Here is a 22969-nt window from a genome sequence, read left to right as displayed (position 1 = left end):
CTTTTTTGTTTATTAAATCGAAATTCTTCAGCTTTCAAATGCATCCTGTTTCATTACGTCCCGTCAATTAGTCTAGTTACAATAAAACCTCAAATAAGATGATCATTTCCTTGGTCTCTTACTCGAAAAAACCCCTTTGAGAAAAATATTGAGTACGATGAATGAAAAAATTTGAAAAAAAAGAATTTCACCTAAACAAGAAAAGTTTCAATCTACCTAGAGTTAAAGAAAAAAAAAAAAAAGTGATGAACTTGAATTCACGCAAAGAATATTTATACTCTTATATAATTTCGTTCTCCTGTCTGGTATGTTACAACAATAATTCCTCGTCAATTCTAATCGTTCGGTTTTTTTTTTTTTTTTATTTTTTTTTTTTTATGCAAGGAATTCAAAGACAGGCCCACCTACGGCGGTATGAATCATCGCGAAATTCGCGAATAACACACTGGCGATAAGTAAAAATAAAAAATTCAACCGAGTTATGAGGAAAAAAAACGAAAGGTATAATTAAACGCATTTATATATATATGTATGTATAAAAAAAATTCAAGGTACGTTATACTATATGAAGAAGTATACGATGTATCAAATTGCGAGAAATTTTGCAAGCAGGGCGCGTAAGCCCGGCTTTTTATTTTATAAGTGTAATAATCTGGGACGAAATTATATCGCGAAGGGTGAATTTGAATAAAAAAGGGAAAACCGGACGGGCAGAGAAAGGCGCCGGTTCTATTTTCCTTTTGTTCCCAATTTCAAGTAAGGGATGTTTCTGGAATCCTGCGGTGTACTTTGGTACTGGAATGATGAAATAAAAAATGAAAAAAAAAAGAAACAAAAAAAAAGAAACAATCAAGGACGCGTTATACATTTTCATATCCTGCAGGACGGCTGCGGGGCGTATTGTTTTACTAATACCCAACCCTCGTCTTTTCTTTTGCTTTGAATTTGAGAATTAACCCGGTGATTTAAAGAATGAAAGGAAAAATTCACTGGATTTTAGTAAAAGGTCGTCATTTTTTCTTACAATTTTTGTTATATTGTTCCATGTCAATGTGAAATTGTTCCATTTTTTAACATTCGATATGAAAGTGATTTCGATTTTTTTAAATTTATCGCATCACATCGTTTCTTGTAAAATATATGATAATTTTTTTTTAGCGAAAATAATCTTCCGAGTATTTGAAAAAGTGGTCGGAAAATTATTCGATTTTTATTGTCAAATGAATGAAGCGATTAATAAGAGAGAGATTCGAAAAAAAAGAGATCCCTAAATATTTTTCTCCTCGACGTCTGTATACTTATGATTTAATTAGTTTAACAATTATCAGCTCCTTAGAATTTCTGCGTCGTAAATAAACTGCCTGATTTCGTAACTTGTACACGTTCAACATATTTGTTACTTCTGTAGACTTGCGTGAGTGAGCATTATTACACACTCAGCCACGCCAATTACGCGAATAAACGCCAATAATGCAAAATGACTCGGAGAATCGCGAATCGAAGGAACAATTTAATGTTCAATACCTTAATTATGTCGTAATAACCGGTAGTTAAATTTTTTCATCCTTTTTTTTTCCGTCTTCAACGATTTAGTCAAATCAAACTTGTAAGATTTTTTCAATGTTCATGTACTACAGTCAATTCATGTATAACAACATTGAACCTATTTTCACATTAACGATTAATGTTCTTACAAATTGCCTCGTTTTATTGACAAATTCAACTTTTTCTACTTTCCGTAAGAATTTTCGTCGATCATGTAATAACGAAAAGAATTTACAATTCAACGAAAAAAATTGGTTCAACAATTTAGAAGCAGCAATGTTACTTGGAATAAATCGCACGATTGCGAAACTCGACTGTAAACGTGGTTCGATGAAAATTTTATTTAAAAAAAAACACAACAAAAAACTGTCGATAAACGGTTGATATTATTTCTGAAATAGTGCGGCGAGTCTCGCGGCTCGTTAGGCGGTGAAATTGGTAAGAGCAGGTATTTAGGACACATAAACGTTGCAATTTGTGTTTGTGTGCGAGCTGAATCGTCCACCTGCCAACCCTCGACTTTGTTTAAAAACCTGCATCCCCTTAAAAACGAGGGTTGAAAATTTTTCACAGAGTTAAAGGGGAGGCTTCACCGTTCTGAAATTAGAAAACGAAGAACTTTTTGCCAAGTTTTGCAAACATCCCGACATTCGATTTGCGGTTATTTTGGTTTACTAGGCGTCGTTTTTTTAGCCTCATTTATTCCTACGAAATGTTTGATCGCTAATTTAGTTTTATTTTCCATTAATTTGTTTTTTATCAGAATCAATTTCCTCGTGAATGAAATTACTCTAAAATTTTTTCTTTATTTGTTTCTTTCTCTCCGTGAGAATCAAGATCGTTGTAAATAAAATTATTCCACTAAATTTTCATCCGTCAGCTGAAACGCTGTCATTGTGTGATTAATTTAATTGACAGTTTCTTTTTTCTTTTTTTTTTAATTTTTTTTTTTCAGCTCAAGTTTACTTGCTTATAAATTACTAATAACGAATCTTCTCTTTATTTTCGAAACCGGAAGTTATGATTGGACGTCAATAAATTCTGAAGCCCGGTGACGAACTTTTCGTATGATCCAGAGACTTTGTGTAATATGTAACGAAATAATAGGGGGAATGATAGATAAGCCATTGCGAGTTAGCTGGTATAACTTTAAAGTTTCGGAATTGAAAATGCGGAATAAACATCGTTCGGCTTGAGGAATGGCGCGATAAAAATCTCGACAAGGGATATGAAGAAGGGTAGGTGGAGGAAAAAAAAAAAAGAAAAGAAAATAAAGGAGAAAACAAACAGTAAAGAAATTTAGAGACCGAGGAAGAAAAAGATGAAGGATTATAAAAGATGGTCTATGAAACGAGACGCGGTAATCCGAATCTGATTTTCTTCCTTTTCTCTCTCTCTCTCTCTCTCTTTGAAGAAAGGGAAATAAAATTCCCGGAAATATTAAACGGTTTGTTAAACGGAAGGGGCGGGTTTGAAATTCAACAACGTTCGTTCAACTCTCGCCTCGAGCAGCGTTGGGTAATTTTAGGGGGCAACTTCGAAGGGGCACGCGGTGAAAATTAAACCCCTATTTCGGACCATATTTATGCGGAGCGTCAACAGCATCGAGGTAATTTTGAGGGTAATTCTGAAGGAAATTAACGCGAGGGGTGACGGGCTGAATTTTAAACAAAAGGAGAAACCCGTTCAAGCGGTAACGAAGAATTATTATTGCTGCAGCTAGCCGAAACAACGAAATTCTTCGTGAATAATTGGTCTAATTAACTTATTCATTCGTTTGGTGTTTCCAAACGAGTTGGTATAAAAATTAAAATTTCATTCATTTCAATCTACCACGGAAATACTTTTTCCAACAATTTTTTCTTCAAAATTGTTTCCCAAGATTTCAAAGCCTGACGAGAACATATATTTCGGAAAAATATTCTCAGAATTTCGAATACTTCTCCACTTTGTAGAGGTTTGAAAAAAATTTCTCGTCATCGAATTTATTTTTGTTTTTTCTTTTTTTTTTTTTTTTTTTTTTACCATACGAAGAAAGAAAATATAACAAACGAGTCAATTTGTATTCAATTACGAATACGAGGTAAAAGGGGATCGATAAAAATATAATAAAATTAAATTAGAATTGTAAAATTTTGATGGATCGTAACATCGTGTTTGAATAAGAAGAAGAAGAAGAAGAAGAAGAAGAAGAAGAAGAAGAAGAAGAAGAAGAAGAAGAAGAAGAAGAAGAAGAAGATAAATAAAAATGATGAAGTATAATAAATCGGTACACCGATGATAAAAGAAAAAAACAAAAAAAAAAAAAAATAAGGAAACTCTCCGCGGCGTATGAAGAAGAGAGCAAAAGAAAATTAGATAATTCGCATCGGTGCAGCACGTTGCGGATATTCCGTAACAGCGACCTAGATACCGAGATTTTATTTTTTCGGTGGTACGAAGAGGGCGGGAAGGCCTTTCGGCTTGTGGCTGAATAAAATGGCATTTCGGGCGCGAAGATTCGTTGATAAAACCGTCACCCTGGTCGTCGACCCTCGAGGTTCGTCGTCGCATAGGGGCGAGCAATCGAGGATGTCTCGTCCCGATCCCGTCCTTGCTCCACGTGCCCCAGACCCTCGTCTCCGAAAGTTTACCAGGGAGCCGAGGGGAAGAGAGGCGGATATAGATAGATGGTTGTAGTTAGTTTTTATTATGCTGAGGGATCGGGTTCCTCCTCCTCCTGCTCCTTCTTCCTTCCTCCTTCCGCCAACAAACTCGATTCTCTATGTATGAACAGCCCTCTAGTTGCCGAAATAATATGCGAAGCCCCAAGATGCGAAAGTCGGGATAAAAGAATTGGGACGGATGACGGAAACCGATACCTTTTTACCAACTCCTGATCTCAATGCTGAACTTTATGTTATAAATTTTTTTTCCTCAGATTTAACCAATAGGACAATCACTGTTGTGATCTGCTCTACATACGTCGTGTAATCGCTTCCACTTGTAGCCGCTTGTAATCCTTGCATTCCTTTTTTATCCGTCATGTTAACTCTACAATCCTTGAAATCCATGTGATATTATTTTAATCACTTGTAATCACTTGTAATATTTTTAATCATTGTAATCTCTTTCCAATCCGTGCAATCTTCTTGTAATCTTTGCGGTCTTTCAGTAGTCTTTGTAATTTTTACTGCCTTTTGATTCTAATTCTTGTAATCTCTTTGTAACGCTTGTAAAATCCTTGCAATCATTGTAATCCCTTCGTAATCCCTGCAATGTTTTTGTGATCCCTGTAGTCTTTTGCAGCCTGTGCAATCTTCTTGCAATCTTTGCTGCCACTGGAATCTTTGTAATTGTTGCAGTCGCTTTGTAATTCTTAAAATTTCTTTGAAATCCACGTAATGTTTTAATGACCTTTGTAATCCTTACCGTTCCTGGAATATTTACAACTTTTGTAACCTATCCTTATAATCTCTGCAATCTTTTGGTAATCCTTGTAATATTTGTAATCACGTGTAATACATGTAATCGTAATCGGCGTACGCCACTTTTACACAGTGATTAACCCCGTGGATTTAACCTGGCTATCTGAATTTTAATTTTTGAACCTGTTTGAAAATTATCTTGCAGAGATAAAATACTGATGAAAATAAATCGATGCGAATTTATTGATTCGTCACAGTGAAAATATTTCAAGAGAAGGAATTCAATGAATTGTAATGAAAATTTTTTACTGATTTAAAACCCGTGTTGAGCAAATTTTGATGCCACGTTAATTAAAAACTTCTTTACTTTCTATGGTAATATCACGCCATTCGAAAGAAAAGATTGAAAGTGTCGATAACTGATGAAATTCGCCACGTTTCTTCAATGCAAATCAATTCCTCAGTTCAATTCCATGCAACTAAGTAACAAAAAGGGCCGTGCGAATAAATATTTGTCTATGATCGTTATTTCTGTTCGGTCTGTAGGAATTTCCACTTCCGTTTCACCGATAGGTAAATCACTAGATAGAGGCATAGAATTCGTGGTACAGACACTCGTCGAAAACAGATTAGCTTTTTGGAGCCGAGACGGAATATTGTAACAATACCCAAAACCGAGTAAACGCGGTGCAAAAAGAGGATTTCCACCCCAAGACGAGGTCTGAAAGCACGCGCGATTAATTAACTCGTCACTTCCACAACAATTAGTGAGGTACACACGATTCCTCAAGTTTTACCGAGCGAAAAAACATTCGGGAGAATTTTCTGCTCAGATCAGAGCTACGAAAAAGAGCTTAAGAAAAGCCCAAGTCTCTATTCAAATTTAATATCACTATTCGTACCTTTCACCATTAATTGTCTTTTGTTGGTGTTCGAATATAACGAATGCAATTATTTAGTCTAGACGCAAAATTTTATCATGCTATTGAATTGCCGCAGATCGCCCTTGAATTTTTCTTTCCAAAATTGTAATCAGCGATCCAAATCAGATGTAAGTAAGTAAGTGGAATTAAATTTTAGGCCGTTAGAAAATATCGCGATAAAAATGCGAAACACGTTTACGTTTTACTTTACTTTTTTTTTTTTTTGTCATCAAAAACTCTGACACGGTTTTTTGGAAAACTGAAGAGGAGAATAAAAAAATGCTGCAATTACGATTTTTTTTTCTCCTCATCAAACAAATGGCACTTGTAACCTTTTTTTTATCTCACTCTTCGATTCTGTACTTTTGGAATGAATGAAAATATTTTTATTTTCACTTAAATTTTTTCTGCAATTACGAAGAAAATCGAAGAGATAGAGAAATAAAGGTTTTACTCCATAAAGTTTCAATAAATTATCTCTCTTTCTCTTTTCTATTGCGGGCCTTGTCAAGGGAATGAAAAACAGCTGAGAACTTTTTTATAAAATTTCGTTTTTTTAAAAATAATTTGTATATCTCCGAGTTTTAAAAAATTCATCTTAGATCGCAACAAAAACTTGCCTCACAATTCGGGCAATTTTGCGTTTTCATTCAAATTGAAAATTTGGAACGAACAGTCGCGAAAAAAATTGTTTAAAAAAAAAAAAAAAATTTACGGTAGTTCTGAGGAAAAAAAAAAAAATGCGATTGAAGTTGCGGGTGAAATGAATTCGATTTTATTAGTTTGCTGGACTGAAACCGCGTGCGATAAAATATGGTGAGTGCGGTTTAAAATTAGTCACTTTTCGACATTCAAATCCAATCCAAACATTGAGACGGTTCCGATAAACGCTACGTCAATCATCGCCGTAACGGCGTTTCCTGTTGCGATCAAAGTTTGAAAAACCAGCCGTCGACTCAGCTCCACCTCTCGAATCCTGAATAATCGTGATTGACTCGTTTCACTCTCGCCCGATGAAACGGAGACGCGGCAAAAAACTTGGCAAAAAGTGAAGCGATCATTCGCTTACGCGATGAAAAGCTCTCAACTGCGAGTCTCGAATTCCACCGTAATAATCGAAGGACGATACGAAACGCAAGCCTCTCGTCGATGTATAAAACCTGGCTTATGGCCAAAATTATACGCGTTAAAATGCTTGCGGTGTTTTTGCAAACTTTTTTTTTCATTCGTCGATTCGACGAAAGAAATCGGAAATTTTTCTGAAATGAAACACTTATCAATCCTCGCCAACAATTTCAACGATTCTATGCCAATTAGAAAAACAACAAACATTCATCTGACCGGGTGAAATTCCATGAGATTAGAAAATTTTAGATATTAGACTAGTTTCGATCTGCAAAAGAAAAAAAAAAAAAAATCTCGGCACTCGATGAATTTCTTTTTTTTTACGAAACATATCTCAGTTTGTATGCAACTCAAATTTTTCGATGTTACATAGATTTATTTATCTGAAATTTCCTCGGTTTAGCAAATTCTTTTGAATACAGCTCATGAAAAAAACGTTTTGCGACAAATTTTTGGGAATCTTCGTACAAATTCTAACAATGTCTGTTAATTACTAATAGGTTCGTTATTGGAATGTTTCGTATCTAAAATTCTCGCCTTGGGGAAAACCAGTCTTCTAACTTTTCGAAAGAATTTTTGACCGAGGCATCGATGCATGAATAAAACTGATCCCAATCGTTTTATCCCGGCTCTTTTCAAGAGCGGGACCCCTTGCATATTACATACCGTGTGTATAGATGTAACCTGTAACGAGCGGATTTAATATATCTCTTCCTGGCGATAAACCACGAATTATAAACTCGTTATCGCCCAGCAGGCACGTTACGTGTACCTTGTAACATGTGTGTGTGTGTGTGTGTGTGTGTGTGTGTGTGTGTGTGTGTGTGTGAACGAGTCACGTCTATATCTACACGTAAACATGCATCGAAGCAGCGAAGAAGAGATGCAAGAAACTTTGTCTCAAGGCAGACTAAATAAAAGCAAGACCAGAATTCGATTTAACGCTGTGTATACAATTTTTATTTAGGTACAAGAAAATTTTCTTCGTTTCCAGTGTTATTTTTTCAAATTCAATCGGAGGGGAAAAATTAAAAATAGTTAATTGTAAAATGTATATGTTGAATCCAAAATTAGAGAAAAGAAAACGAACGAATTTATTCCATCGTTTCAAATTGATGTTGATTTTAATTTTCTAAAAATGTAACGAAACGAATATCAATTTTCATTTGGATGTAATGAATTTTTTTCCTTGTTTTCGGTGTTATTTTTTTTTTCGAATTCAATCGGAATTTCGAATCCGAAACTCGGAGAGAAGAAAACGAGTGAATTCATTCCATCATCTCGATGTCGTGTAGATTTTAATTTTCTAAAAATATAGCGAAACGAAGCAGAGGAAAAAGAAACGACTGATATTTAAAAAAAAAAAAACACGCTTGAAAAGTAACCGAACCTGTTGAAGGGAAAATAATTCAAAGCGACAATTTCGCGCTAAATGAACTCGTAGAAAAAAAAAAAAAAAGAATAAAATTAAGTAAATGACGAAATTGGCAAAAACCATCCTCAGACGCATATTTCCGATAAAATACGGCTTAGATTATGACGTTGGGAGGGGGAAAAAAAAAAAGAAAAAAAATGATTAAATAGCCAAGGGATCAGGCGGCGTTCGGGTCGTCCGTAATTTTCGAAAATGTCGCAGGCAACCGCGTCTGTCCGTCGAACTGTATTATCATTGCTAATACGTTTAAGAGGTGGGCAGATATAAATCACCCTAAGTTATATATACCCCGCGTTTGGCAGGGGCGAAAATATTGCCGAAGGAAGAATAAGATATGAAATAAGAATGAAAAAAAAAAAAACGAAGAAATTACGATATCGAGAAAACTCCAGGGGATGAAAAAAGATATAATCCGCTGAGCTTTGTGTTCGCGGTTAATATAAATATTTTGAATTCGTTACATTAGGCCCATTGTGAGTTCAGAAAACGTTTACCGATATTTCTTATGAATCTGTACACTCCTCCTGTATACGTCTTAAATTTCTGTCGTGAAAAAATTTCAGTTTTCAAAAAGGGATTAACGAGTTGAATTCGAATTACAGAAACGATTTTTGCAATCGAAATGATCAGTGATCGCTTTCGACTAAAGTACTCTTACAAGCATAAGATTGAAAATAAGTATTTTTTTTGTAAGAATGTATAAGTGAAGCATTGGGATACTTTTTTGAAACATTTCGTAACTTGATTTGACAAATTTGAATTTTTTTTTTTTTTCATCGATTTTACACGTTGAAAAAAAACTATAAAAGAAAAAATTACACATCTACGTCAGGGTTTTCAGATATTCGGTGTCGAAAGAGTGAAAACCGAGAGTTTTTGCTATCTTATTTTTTTAGGATTAGGAGTAAGACGTCTGATGAAGGTAATTTACTTTGGTTTAAAACAAAGCACGAATCTTCGCCTTTTACGAGAAACATCAGCTGTCTAGAGAGTGTAACGGTAGTTGAAAAGCTGAAAATAGCTCGACTCTTCAACTTTGTGTAAGAAAACATTCGTTTGTTGTGTAAAAAAAAAAGAAAAAAAAAGAAATGTCCCATCTCGTTGAAAACTTCGGTATTGAAACTGAATTGTAAGTTTAAAATTTCCGAAACGACAACATTTTTGGAATATCATTTTCTTTATTCAATCAATTAAAAACTATTCATCCGCACATGTATATTTATGTTTTAGAGATGAATAGTAAAATTGAATTATAAATAAAATTGATTAAATGTGACAAAGATCATTGAATTTTGAATGTTTTACTACGAATATACTAAAATCCTGACAAGATTCACCGTTTTTACCGACGGCATTGAATTCGTGGTATCGAAATGACCCCAAAAAGAGGAAAAAAAAAAAAAGAAAATGAAAAACGACGTTCGTTCGGATCGGAAAAACGAGAATTTACAATCGTGTTGGCAAAAATTGAGTCGATTCGTTTATTTGCGGACGCTGGTTTGAAGGAAGCGATAAGGCGTGGGTCGTGATTCTCGGTCTGCGGACTGCGGATTGGAAGTGTCGAGAGTAAAGCTCGCAGGACGAGCTTTCGGCCAGTTCGAGTGTTCAAACCCGTCGGGGTTGTTGACTCCGCGTGAGTCGTTCATCGTAACGCGTTCACTTTCTCTCGGCCCCGAGGGGTGCGCAAGGGGCGGTTTTACTATCGACAAATCCTCCAGACTCCGGGGTCGTGAGGAGGAGAGCGAAAAAGGAAGGGGAAGGAAAAAGAGAGAGAAAAAAAAAAAGACGAGGAGCGAGAAGACACAATGAAAATATTTTAGCACCCAACGTCGTCGATCCGTCGGGGCTGCTTCTTTGCTCCTCGAGCGAATGAATGTCTCACCCTCACTCGACTGACTGACGATGAGCTACGTCGCAGCTGCACTCTTTCAGGGTTGCCACTTTACTCTCGAAATTTGAATAAATCGAAATTCTCTGATTCGAATTTAGAAGGTATCTGGAAACTTGGAAAACCTGGAATAGTCGATGATTTTTTAATTTTTATTTCGTTGTTTTCTATCTGGAAGAATCATGGAATAGACGGGGAACGTTGTCGGGTTTTTTTTTTAATATTGTGGAACAGATGGCAAATTTTATCGAATTTCTAAAAAAATCACAATGAAGATAGAGAAATTTGTCGAATACTTGGAAATCTGAAGAATTCTTTCCGTGTTTTTTTTTTTGTAAGTACGAAGAATTTTGTAGAATTTCCGATAAAATCACAGAAGATAAAGAGAATTTTGTCGAATTTTTAGAAAAATCATTAAGAAGACGGAGAATTTTGTCAAATTTTTGGAAATCTGAAGGAAGGTTAGGTGAATTTCTTTTTTTAAATCACGGAAAATACAGAGGATTTTGCGGAGTTTCTAAAAAAAAAATAAAAATTACACAAAGCACAGCGAATTTTGTAAAATTGCTGAGATAATTGTAGCAAAGACAGCGAATATTGTCGAATTTTCGAAAAAATCCTGAATAAATCAACAAATTTTTTCAGAGTACTTGGGAATTTGACGGTAAAAATAGAGAGAATTGTTTAGAATTTTCAGAAAAATTATGGAAAGTAAAGAAAATTTTGTAACATTTTCCGGGAGAATTGAAGTTTGAAATTAAAAGTGTCTCGTTTCGTTCCAAACATCAAAATTTTATAGAGAAGCACTCAGCATTCCTTGAATACGAATGAATTAGTTGATCCAAAGTCATGAAATAAAACAAAATGTACGTAAAAGTAACATTATATAAAAAAAAAGTATGTTCCTAGTTTTAGCCGAAAAAAGTGTCTGAAAAAGAAAATTTTTCGATCTATAAAATCGGAATGAATCGGGGAATTTCACACCTCAAAATTAGTGGAAAACTCGTGATAGAGGTTGAAAGCTAGAATATCAAGGGTAAGATTCTGATTTTCACATTGAGGTGAAAATCTTATTTGTAGAGTTATGATAATGCATAAAATCCAAGTACAGAAAATCGAACATATAGAACAGTGAAGATACGAAAAGACAAGTATAAAAATGTCAAAACATAGAACGACAGAATCTAGAATCTTCAGACGATTCTACATTACTAAGAATTTTGACGATTCTACAGTTTGCAATTCTGTATTTCGATCATAAAAATTTTTTCGCATCTCCATCCTTCAATCTTCCAAATTTCTAAATTCTACAAAATCAAGTTATCGCTTTTCTAAAAATTCGATATTCTTCCCCTTCGAGTTTTTCATCCTTCTACATTTTCACCCCGACCCCAACTCTGCAAATCTTGTCTCGACTGCATCCAGATTACGTCTTGTGTTCTTCTGCATACCGCGTTCTACACGCAATATCGTAAAAACGAAACCTTCGCGTATCATCGCGATCCTTCTTCTTCTTCTTCATTCTCTTTCGTTCTTTCTCTTGTTGTCATTATTATTATTATTATTATCATTATTATTATTATTATTCTTTCCGAGTCGTAAACTTGTGCGGGTATTACACCCTCGGGTATCTCGTTTCGCAAACAGACATTTGACTCGTTAAAGATATCTAATTAATTCCTTAATCCCAATTTTTCCACAGTATCACAATTCTGTATAAACAGATTGTAACACCTTATTTCCCCAAAGTGTTATTAAATTTCGTAAAAAAAAAAAAAGAAAAACTGAATAGACCTGTTTGACACAATATTTTAATGATATTATCAGCATTATTTTCAATAGTCAATAAAACTGTTTCGAAAAATTTTGTTTAACAATTACAGGAAACCAGTGTATAATTCGTTTCGCATTTTTTTTTTTTTTTTTTTTTCTCATCTACGAAAGTTTTTGACAAAATTTTCAACGAACAGTTTTCTTGTGTGGAAAAAAAAAAAAAAAAAAAAAAAAAAAAATGCCGTCCAACGACAACATAATCATTTCAATTATTTTAATCGACCGTTTCACCATTCACCGATGTTTATTCTATCTTTCGTTTCTTCTTTACTTTCGTAATCCAATTTGATGTTGAAAATTTGAGTGCCTCGAGTTTCGACGCGCATGGATTGAATTCATGAATAAAAAGGGACCGCCTGGGCACACAGAGACGAATCTCCGCCACGGCATTCCTCCCTCCGGCCATTTACGTCGTGTGATGAACCGTTTCCTGATTCCTCTCGATCAATCGCTCCGGGACGGCACCGGAAACCGTCCGCACTTTCCGCTGTCTTTGAGTAGCTGACCGAGTCGGTTAGGATCAACGAGAATTCTCGATCAGCCCCGTTTCATTTTACGAACCTTTACCCCCCTCACATATTCAACCTTCTAGCTTTCATCGGTATGAAGAGAAGACGGAGGACTGGAAGCGCTGAGTGAAAATATTTTAAAAGCAAGATTTCACGAAAACGAGAAACAAAAAAAAAAAAAAACGGCTTCTTAAAAACGATTGTGCACCAGAGTTCAATCATTTTCAATGTTCGAACTAACGAAGCGTTTTTCAAATTGTTAATATTTTAGCTTGTGTCAATTAACAGAAGACAATTCCTTCATAGAATGAAAGAAGGAAAAAACAAATAAAAAAAAAAGTTAAGTCATTTGATTTTCATAAAAGAGGAGAAAAACGATTCACCGAATTTCTACAGAATGTCGTGTTAATTAATTGGGACAGTTGAATCGAGCGTGGATTTGAAAGGCAAAAAAACAGGGGGAAAAATAGGGTGGGGTTGAAATTTCGAATTTGGAAAGTTCCGAAAGCACCAAATTCCGATTTTTTTGGTAACGAAACTTGAAGTCGAGAAATCAAACTTTGACGAAACGTCAAAGTTTTGATTGGACCGAAATTCTACGCTCAAAGTTCCGAAAGGACAAAATGCCGAAGGGGCGTAACTCCGACGAGTAAAAATTCCGAAAGTGCAAGGATGAGAAAATTTGAAAATCTGAAACATCGAAATTCCGAATGATCCAAGATTTTCAGTTCTGTGAATTTCTGGCTCGGTGAAATTTCACTATTTTGATCTTTCTTTATTTTGGATTTTCGATATTTTCACTTTCAAAATCCTGATCGTTCCGATTTTCGATTTTTCTCATTTTTTACACCAACTCGTTGATTAAACTTCGCTGTGTGAGTATATCTTAATTTGCCAAATTTTACTCCATCCTAACTTTGTTCAATCGTAATTTGAATTTTCGAAATCTTGCATTTCGGACCTTTGAACGACCTTTGGCTTTCCGACCATTCGAAACTTTGTTGTTTCTCCAAAGTTTGACTTCTTTACTTAAAGTTTCACCACGAAATAATTCGGAATCAAGCTCTTTCCGAACTTCAACTTCAACTCCCCTCGAAAAAATGGTCAAAATATAACGTGAAAAATAAAACTAAGTGTGGAGGGAAAATCGTCTGCACATTGTGTGGAACGGTGTTGAAACACGCTACCTGTACTAGAGAGCTGGGGTTAATAGCGAATAGCAGTAAGACAGCTGTCGCGAAATGAACGGGAAAGAATTGGGCCATCTTTGGTGGGAGGGGAAGGAAAATAGAATACAAAGAGGGTGGCTGCAGCAGTCGCGAGGACTCGGATCCTCCGGCCACTTTAATTTTCTCCCCGTTTAACCCGCGCTGCACCACCCATCGGGGGTTAGAAAGGAAGGTCGAAGAATGCAGGAAGAACAAAAAGACTGCGAAGCGAAGTACGCTTAGAGCGAAATGTGGGTCGTAAAAGTTTTAAAGAAACGAAAAAGCGAAGCCCTCTTTACACGCCAATAAAACACAGCGAATTATCATAATTCCATGCCAATTTGCACTCTCGGAACAAGCTTGAGCGGCGTTCAAGTTGCCGGATTTTAACGCTGAAAGCAGTTTCAGAAACAAATTCTCGACGCTTTGCGGTCGTCAAATTTCTTTTCGTATTATTTAAGGTTTCGTCGATTTTTCATAAGACGCAAAATCGCGTTAGAAAATGGCAAAAAGTTAAAACCGACGACAAGTTTAAAGATTGAAAGGTTCGCCGCTGTTTAACAAGTTGTTTGTACAAAATTTTGAAAGATCCGATTGAATTCATTAAATTCGTGTAAAATAGATCTCATCCATTTTTATTTACGTAGTAAATTTCTGAAATCAAATTCCGGTTTTGTTCTCGACTCTTTTACACCAAGATTCTGGGAATTAAACATCAGAACACTTGACGTACGAAAAATTAATTGAATTAGTTCAATTGTTTCAGAAAATTATTCAAAATAATATTTTAGGATAAAATAACACACGTTTTTCATAAAATTGACGAACAAAATTACTCAACTGCATGCTTCGTAAAAATTCGTGATTTACCATCTTAAAATCACTTGAAGTCACTAATTTCAATGATAAAAAAAAAAAGGAAAAAGGAGAATAAAAAAATCTTGTAAATAATTCTCAAGTATATTATATTTTCATAGCCAAGCGATCTGGAAAAGTAAGTTGTCTTTTATTGTAAGCCTACATCTCGAAAACGAAAAATATTCATAACAAATGAACTACAAAAAAAACAAGATATGCTTCTGTGTATGTATTTTGAAAAAGAATAGGAATAATGGAAGATCACTGGTTAAGGAAACTTCCTTCTGAAGATATTTGAATAACATCTTAAAGGCATATGTTTCTTTGTATGTATACATATATATATATACATATGTATAAAATGCTGGAGGTGCTTATAACAAAGTGTTTTAGTAATGGGATTATGTATGCGGTGCAGGCATGCCTTGCGAGATATTTCTTTAAGTGAGTAATAAACCAATCGCGAAGTTTGATCCGCGGTGGATAAATTGGATCGATATATTATACGATCAGCGTCGAGCATACGGAAGCCGTTCGATATTAAGAAAATGCCGAGCCGGTCTTTAAACAATTTATTCGATCGTTATCTTTCGTTTCAGCGCTCGATTCTCGTCGAAAATCGTTTCCCGGTACACTTTACATGTATTACGTCGGTAATGCAGGACCCTGTTTTGCGTAGGGCGCGATTATCTCGTCGGATCCGCCACTTTGAGCGTCCATTTATCGCCGAATTACCGGTGCAACGGACCATCGGTTACGAAATGTGCGAAACTGGTTAAAATCTCCCGATGCGTTCGCGATAAGATATATATATCACACTTTTATCGGTAATGATGATCGCTCCGCTCGCGCCTTCGGGCTCCTGCCACTTTTATTATTCAACATTTACTTTCGGCGCACTGCGAAAACCAACTAAATCGCTGCAATTTTCAAGTTGAATGAAAAATTACCGATTTCCAAATCGGTTGGAATCTCCTTTTACGTGGTACTTTTTTATCAGGACAATTCTTGGACGCGAAAATGAATTTATAGAAAGAAACAAACGATCTTCACGTTATTTCGATTCGATTGCAATTTTCAAGTTGAACGAAAAATTACCGATTTCCAAATCTGCTGGACTCTCGTTTTGCGTGGTATTTTATTACAAGACAATTCTCGGACGCAAAAATCATTTCATAGAAATAAGCAAACGACATTCACGTTATTTCGAATTGATTGCAATTTGCAAGTTGTACGAGAAATTACCGATTTCCAAATCCGTTGGAGTCTCCATTTACGTGGTATTTTTTTTCAGAACAATTCTTTTACGCAATAGTCTTTACATGGACAGAAAGAAAGAATCTTCACTATTAATCATAGGATCGGTTGAGAATCGGTTTCGACGATGTACATAGAACAAAAATAAAAAGGATCAAAAACCGCAAATGTCGAACGAAATGAGTTGGAATAAATCAAGGCCGAATTCCGAGCAACGTACGATATAAAAATCGACGTCAATCGATTGGCGGAGATGATCGAAAGAGAGAGAGAGAGAGAGAGAGAGAGAAATCGGCAAAAAATAAATCGTTTTCCATCTGTCGGCGATCCTTGCGCCGCCGATCGTAACAGAGAGAAACAATCGGCAAAGGAATCGATAAATGAGAATGGAGGAATGAAAAAGAAAAGGACAGACAGATATACGCAGGTAACTATAAGAATAAAAACCGAACGATCGTGAATCGAAAGACGTGCAAAAAAATGTCAAAAAAATATGCTGCACCCATTTCAGTGAATGACCGAGTAATTAGAGCGCGTAGATCGATCGCAACTGTCTGGAACTTGGAGAGAGAGACGAAAAAAAATATATATATATAATGTAATGGCAGAAAAAATACGAAGAAAAAACAAGTATATTATACGGATAGATACACATATATATATATATATACACACACGTATGTCTACAATTCTGCGGGCAAGGAATCGAGATCCCACAGAGATAAAAATACTCTCATGGGCGTTTCTCAGCAGAGCGCCAATAGACGCGGTGAAAGTAACGCTCCCAAATTTATTGCAAATCCAATCAGCACCTGAGACTGAATCATATGATTAATTTTACCCGCCTGTCCTAATGTAGCGAACGATGACGTGAACTTTATCGATTGAACGATATTCGCAATTATTTTTTCATCAATCCTCCCCCCTGCCCCCCCAAGATTCGCAAATTTCGCACGAATAAAACAGAAGAATTTTCATATTTATCAAATATGGCGATCAGGTAAAGCGGAAGAAGTGTTTTGTTAATTGAAATAAATCTGGTTTTACTTCGTAACAAATGAATTATTGTTCTTGGTATTCTTTTTTTTTATTTTATATTTTGTATTATAAATTCGTGAAATCCTATCTCTCTTTAATATATAATTATTCGTTTGACTCGATGACAAATTTTTCGGTAAATTTTACAGTAAAATATAAATATTATAAACATAAAGCAATGTAGAATGACATTGGCGATTTTTGAGTCAACTTTCTGGGATCGGAATAGAAAGAATATTTTTCTAAAAAAAAAAAAAACAAAACGCTTCGGTAGATAGAAGTTTAAAATCGACCGGATAAACTTGTCGACTTTTATTCGATTTTGCAGATTTTTGGACACACATAGTAAGGAAAAACGTTTGAGTTGAAAAAAGAAACGATACCGCAAGACGTGAGACACTGAAATTATCTGGATACACAAAACGCTTTTCCGTCAATTTTTCATAGTTAAGTTAAACCGCGACGCCGGGAGCCGATTGGCAAAGCGAATATCGATAATCGATTTCTTTGGCAATTTCCGGACGAGGAGCTGGTTTCTGTTAAGGCATTGATGCGCGATCGGTTCGCGGTACATTTGACAAGTTTCCTGCAGTCTGTGTATACGTAGATACACAGATAAAGATATGCAAAGAAGATATTCAAATGACTCGTCGGAGTAACTGGCGAAAAAGAAGCGGCGGAACTTCGCGCGGTTCCTCCAGACGTCGTAAAACAGAAACACCAGGGGAGAATATGAAACCGGTATAAAACTGTACAATAAGAAATAAAATGAAATAAAAACAAGCGGAGGGAGAGAAAAAAAAGTCAACCCCCAACTTTTACCCCCTGCAGCTTGCAAGGAAATCCAGTCCCGACGACGCGAGACTAAAACTAATTTTCGCATCCCTCAATTCCAGATCGCGACGTAACGAGCGAATGAAAAGCTGCGGGGTTGAATTTTCTCGATTCTCGAACCCCTAAAATGTCTCAAATTTGATTAATGCCGCCTCGATATTAAACTGATTTGACAAACTGAATCAGACTGTGATTTTTCAATGTGAAGATCAATTTTATTTTCTCCTCTGTTTCCTTTTTCTTCAACCCCTATTTTGAAATTTTTTTAAATTCGAAAAATTTTTTTTTTCATCGACACTTCCGCTTTCAACAACAATTATTCTTTCAAGTACTGAAAACGGGAACTAAAAATCTCTGGTAACGTGCGAAAAATCATACACTGAACCCCTAAAAAGTAAACCTCAAATTTGATTTGATTCGATATGATTTGATTAACCCAAAAACCAGTCAGATTGTGATTTTTTAAAACGAAAAGTAATTCCAAACTTTTTTCCAAACTTCTCCAAAAGAAACGAGCAATTATTTTATTTCCAAAAACGGGAAGAAAAAAATCTGTGGCAATATTTCTCTCGTTGTGAAAAAAAATTTATCGGTAGATGTGGGGAAGTTTAAAAACTGATCATTCAGCGTGTCAAAATGTGAAAAAAGAAAACGATCAGAAAATCGTTTCTATTCTTATTATTCGTTTCAAAATGAGAAAAAATTGAATCAACTCCTTTTTTTTCTATAATACACGTTAACCCTTTCAGTCACACATTTTTCAACTCAATATTTTGGCCTCAATTTTGTTACGCGACGGTTTTTGGGATCGCTGATTGTAAATCTGAAGTCAGAATTTCATAAATATTAAATTCAAGATGGCGGATGTGAAATCGAAAAAACTACCAAACTTCTATGATTCCGACCGAAACTTGTTACTCGGGGGTTTTTGGGGTCACTGATCGTGAATCTGAAGTCAGAATTTCATAATTTTTAAATCCAAGATGGCGAATCCAATATGGCATATGTAAAATCGAAAAAACTACCAAACTTCGATGATTCGAACCGACTCTCGTTACTCGGGACGTTTTCTGGGGTTACAGGAAGTAAGAAGGAACATTCGAAGTTATACATAAGCTGTGATAAGGCTAGAAAATGAAAATTTTTGAGGTGAGACGCCGAGCATCCAGCTATGACTGGAAGGGTTAAATCCTTCATATAAATCAGTTCACCTGTCGCAATATATGGAATACAATCTCAAAAAAAAAAATACAACGTCTTGAGCGTTTACGGATATCGTAGATGCACGTTATAATAATGTAGGACGTGTAAGTATACGTATTCACACATGTATTTCCGTAGTGACAGCGAGTACGCGGAGGATTTGAGTTATTCGTTAGCTCGACACCGGCTCTCGGGGCTGCATTTACGTCGAGTTTGCCCGCGGTTCTCGGGTTAGCGGGGATTTATCTGACAGATCGGGGCAGCGGCGGAGTTTCGTTCGTTGCCTGGTAGAAATTATTACCGGTGCCCATGCCGCCGGGGGCGTGCGATGGGCGTATAGAAACCGAGTATAATATGGGAGACCAATGACCATCGGACGAGTAATTTAATACGGCTCGAAAAGACGTCCGCAATTAAATCCACATTCCATTCCATTCGTTAAAACGATCGGTGATCAAATTTTCGAGACATTTGTAATTTTTCGTTTATTTCTTTTTTTTCTCTCCTTGAATTACTTCAATCTTTCAAACGTTGTTTCAACTGCATAACGTCTTGTTGAACACATGTTCTTTATCTATGTAGATCGGTGAATCGATTTTTCTGTCTTCGGAGTACGTGTATTTTACAATTGAAACTCAATTTTCAATCGGTCGTTGAAGAAAAATAAGATTTTTCTTGTATTGAATAGGATTATTTCTTTCGCCCAATTTACTTGTAAAGAAGAGGGTACGGTTTCCAAAGTAAAAAAAAAACAAAAAAAACACGAGCAACTTGGAATTATGCAAAAATTAAAAACGGGATGAAAACGTGGTCCGGAATATGTGTGACTGTAGTTAATCCAGACGAATTTCATCAAACGGAACCACGTTTTTAATCACAATATCGTGTGTATCGTTTCAACATCCTTCTGAATTACCGACAAAACAAGAAATCTCGAATTTTACAAGAACTTTCGCAAATTGGTAGATACAGGATCTATAATCAGTTTCGAGAATTCTTCCCGAAAATTGGAGAAACACTTCATCCTGTGTCCTAAAACGTCAGGTCCAAAAAAAAAAAAAAAAAAAAAAAAATGCTATAATAAAATTACTTGATATTTCTAAAATGAAAATATCGACAACTTGAAAGAAGATATATTTTGAGGGATGTCAAAACGACGTGCTTCGCGTGAAAATATATTCAAGCTTGTGGATAAGTCGTGGCTTTCAAATATACGCAATCGGCTTAATGCTCGTGCGATGAATTAAATTCGCGGATAAAAGTGGCGAAAATGAAGAGGAAGGTTATAGAAATAAAAAAATTGCGAGAACGACGAACTCGACTTGGCACGAAAAGAGGAGGCCACCGTACCAGCCTGATTTATCGAACCTAATTCCATCAGCAAGCGTTGGTTACGCATTAATTCGGGCTATAAAACAAAACCCATTATAAATTACATGCCTGTATGACATTCGTCGCTATGATATTTCCGATTGAATGTAAATCTTCGGCCCACGATTCGTCCGCCCCGATACATACAAAATTCCAAAACTTTCCAGTCACGCTTGCCAAATTTTACCATCAATATGTCGCGAGCGCAGATTTACAGGCACGTTGTCACCGACTACGTGGAAATTTTTTTTTTTTTTTGCAAATTTTCTCACAATAATATAGTTTCGATGAGAACCCGGATCGTTTGGTCAACTGATCAAAAACGGGTGTTGGGAATAGTTGGCCAATTTTAAAAGTGAAAAACATTCGTGATCAACGTATGACAATTACTCAAGGATGGCGAAAAAAAAAGTTTAGCAGAGATTTTTTTTTAAATACCGTGCAGGCTCGCATAATTTTATAAATTTGTGCTTGCATTGTCTTTAAATTATATCGTTCGCGAAAAAAACTGGACAAGGTGAAGTGAAAATAAAACTTTGAGGAAAACTTTCGCGATGCTTTTTTTTCCCGGGGAAAATGCGTTTAATTTTACGCCGGTCTGTCTCTATTTTTTTTTTTTTTTTTATGAAGCGCTTCTGTGTTACATGTGTAGAAAGCAAGGGTAATTTCCGGTCCAATTCGTCATTCGATTGTCCCGTGATATAGAAAATCGGGGATGGACTTACTCAGCTTTTTACGCTCCTCCCCCCCTTACCGAGAACTGTCGTAAACGGTCCTGTCACCGAAAAATTGGATCCAGAAACTGAAAGAATCGAGAGGAAAATAGAGAAACGAAAGGCGAATTTCGGCAGTCGCTAGTCGGTCTGATTGATGCACGTTTTTCTTCTCGTACGATATTGAGGGTCAATTAGTGAGCGGAATAATATAGAGCTAAGGGAAGCTCGTGGTTGGTAGTTTTTGCAAAATCTAAGGAAAAAAGAAACAGGAAGATACTTTTTGCCAGATAAGTTTGAACAATTTTTTACCGCGTTCGATTCGGTTTGACGTTTCGATAAGAAATGTGCGGATTTTTGGAAGAAAAAAAAATTTTTAAAACCTGTTTAGAAACGCAGTAAAGTGCACATACTCTTTTACGGTATACATACTCGAGAGTTTTTCGTTTCGCGGAGAAAAGTGGAGTTCGAGAAGAGAGAAGTGCAAACGTTATTCGCGAACAAACAGCAATTAGTCACGAGTGAGCGAGAGTGAGATACAGAGAGAGAGAGAGAGAGAGAGAGAGAGAGAGAGAGAGAGGAGAAAAGAAGCACTCCGGAGCTTGTCGAGTTCTCATTTTACTTCAAGATCGTCGGCATTAATGTACGGAATAAAAAACTGACCACTATTCGCGAATCTCTGATCCATATATACGAAATTGTACGGTCCAAGCTGAAAATTTTCCCAACAAATATGTCGGTCGAAAATTGCCTCTGACGTCAATCGACTCGAGTTTAATTCAAACAGATGAATTTCAAATGAAATAACTTTGACGGTGCCATAACTTTTGTGAAAATATTATTTTTGGAAAGAAAAAATGCGGTCGTTTTTTTCAGTTGTGATTAATTAGTAAAACTAGTTTATTTACTAAGTGAAATTCATGCTGATCATATTGGGGTAATTTTTTTTCTCAGCAGTTTGATCAATCGCACGAAAGTTGCATAAAAAATTACAACGGGTTTTAATCAATGAATTTGTCCTCAAAGTTATCAAACTTGTGATTGTAATAAACTTTCATTTCGGACTGTTTGTAAATGATTCATTTGAAAACGAAGTTACTTATTCTCGATCAGAATAGAGCAAACAAGACGGAATAATGATCTGATCTTTCTAAAATCATCATTACAACCGAATTTCCTTCGTTTTAGTTTTCGACATTTTGACCTCATCACGTGGCTTTAATCTCAAAATATGGATTTTTCATTTCACTCATCGAAAGCATGCCATTTTTGACAATTATTATGTTAACAATGACATTTTCAATGTCTTATTGTCTTGACCTTGAATACAAGTTGAGGACAATTTTCTCATACTTTTTTTTTTTTTTTTTGTCAAACATCGATCATACCCACGTTAATTTTGATTGAGTAAATTTTCTACAGCTTCTTAAACTTCCAAAAATGACTCCTGGAACTAAATTACGGAATAAGGTCTAAAAAAACGTGTTCCGATTATCCTTTTTCAGGATGGCTTGGAGCGATGTCAACAGGAGTGGCACTGCTGGTATCGCCGGTGACGATAGCATTCTGCCGGCGAAAAAGCACCAGGGTAACAGCAGTTCTCGGCGGTTTGGTGACAGCCTTGGGATGCCTCTTCACCTCGTTTGCCTCGCAGTTTCATCAGCTCTTCTTCAGCTACGGCACGGTGGTCGGTGAGTAAGATTTTCTATGACGTTGGAAGGAAATAAAAAAAAGAAAAAAACAACACACGTTAAAACATTTTCTTGTAAAATTTATAACAGCTTTTCTCTAACGGGTGAAGATCGTTCGGCCATAGAATTCC

The 22969-nt window shown here is 35.8% G+C and overlaps 1 protein-coding gene across 3 annotated transcripts in view; it reads left to right on the top strand.

Annotated features, from left to right (window-relative positions):
- LOC124223063 (monocarboxylate transporter 10) overlaps positions 1-22969 on the top strand; it is a 115063-nt gene that overhangs the window by 78511 nt on the left and 13583 nt on the right. For all 3 annotated transcript variants that reach the window (XM_046634690.2, XM_046634691.2, XM_046634692.2), the window contains one exon: positions 22653-22838. In XM_046634690.2, the coding sequence (XP_046490646.1) occupies positions 22653-22838 (186 nt within the window). The remainder of the gene's footprint in view (positions 1-22652; positions 22839-22969) is intronic.

Source organism: Neodiprion pinetum, chromosome 7 (genome assembly GCF_021155775.2).
Source record: "Neodiprion pinetum isolate iyNeoPine1 chromosome 7, iyNeoPine1.2, whole genome shotgun sequence".
Taxonomy (NCBI): Eukaryota; Metazoa; Arthropoda; class Insecta; order Hymenoptera; family Diprionidae; genus Neodiprion; species Neodiprion pinetum.
The sequence above is the reverse complement of the archived record's forward strand: the minus strand, read 5'-3'. Positions and strand labels throughout refer to the sequence as shown.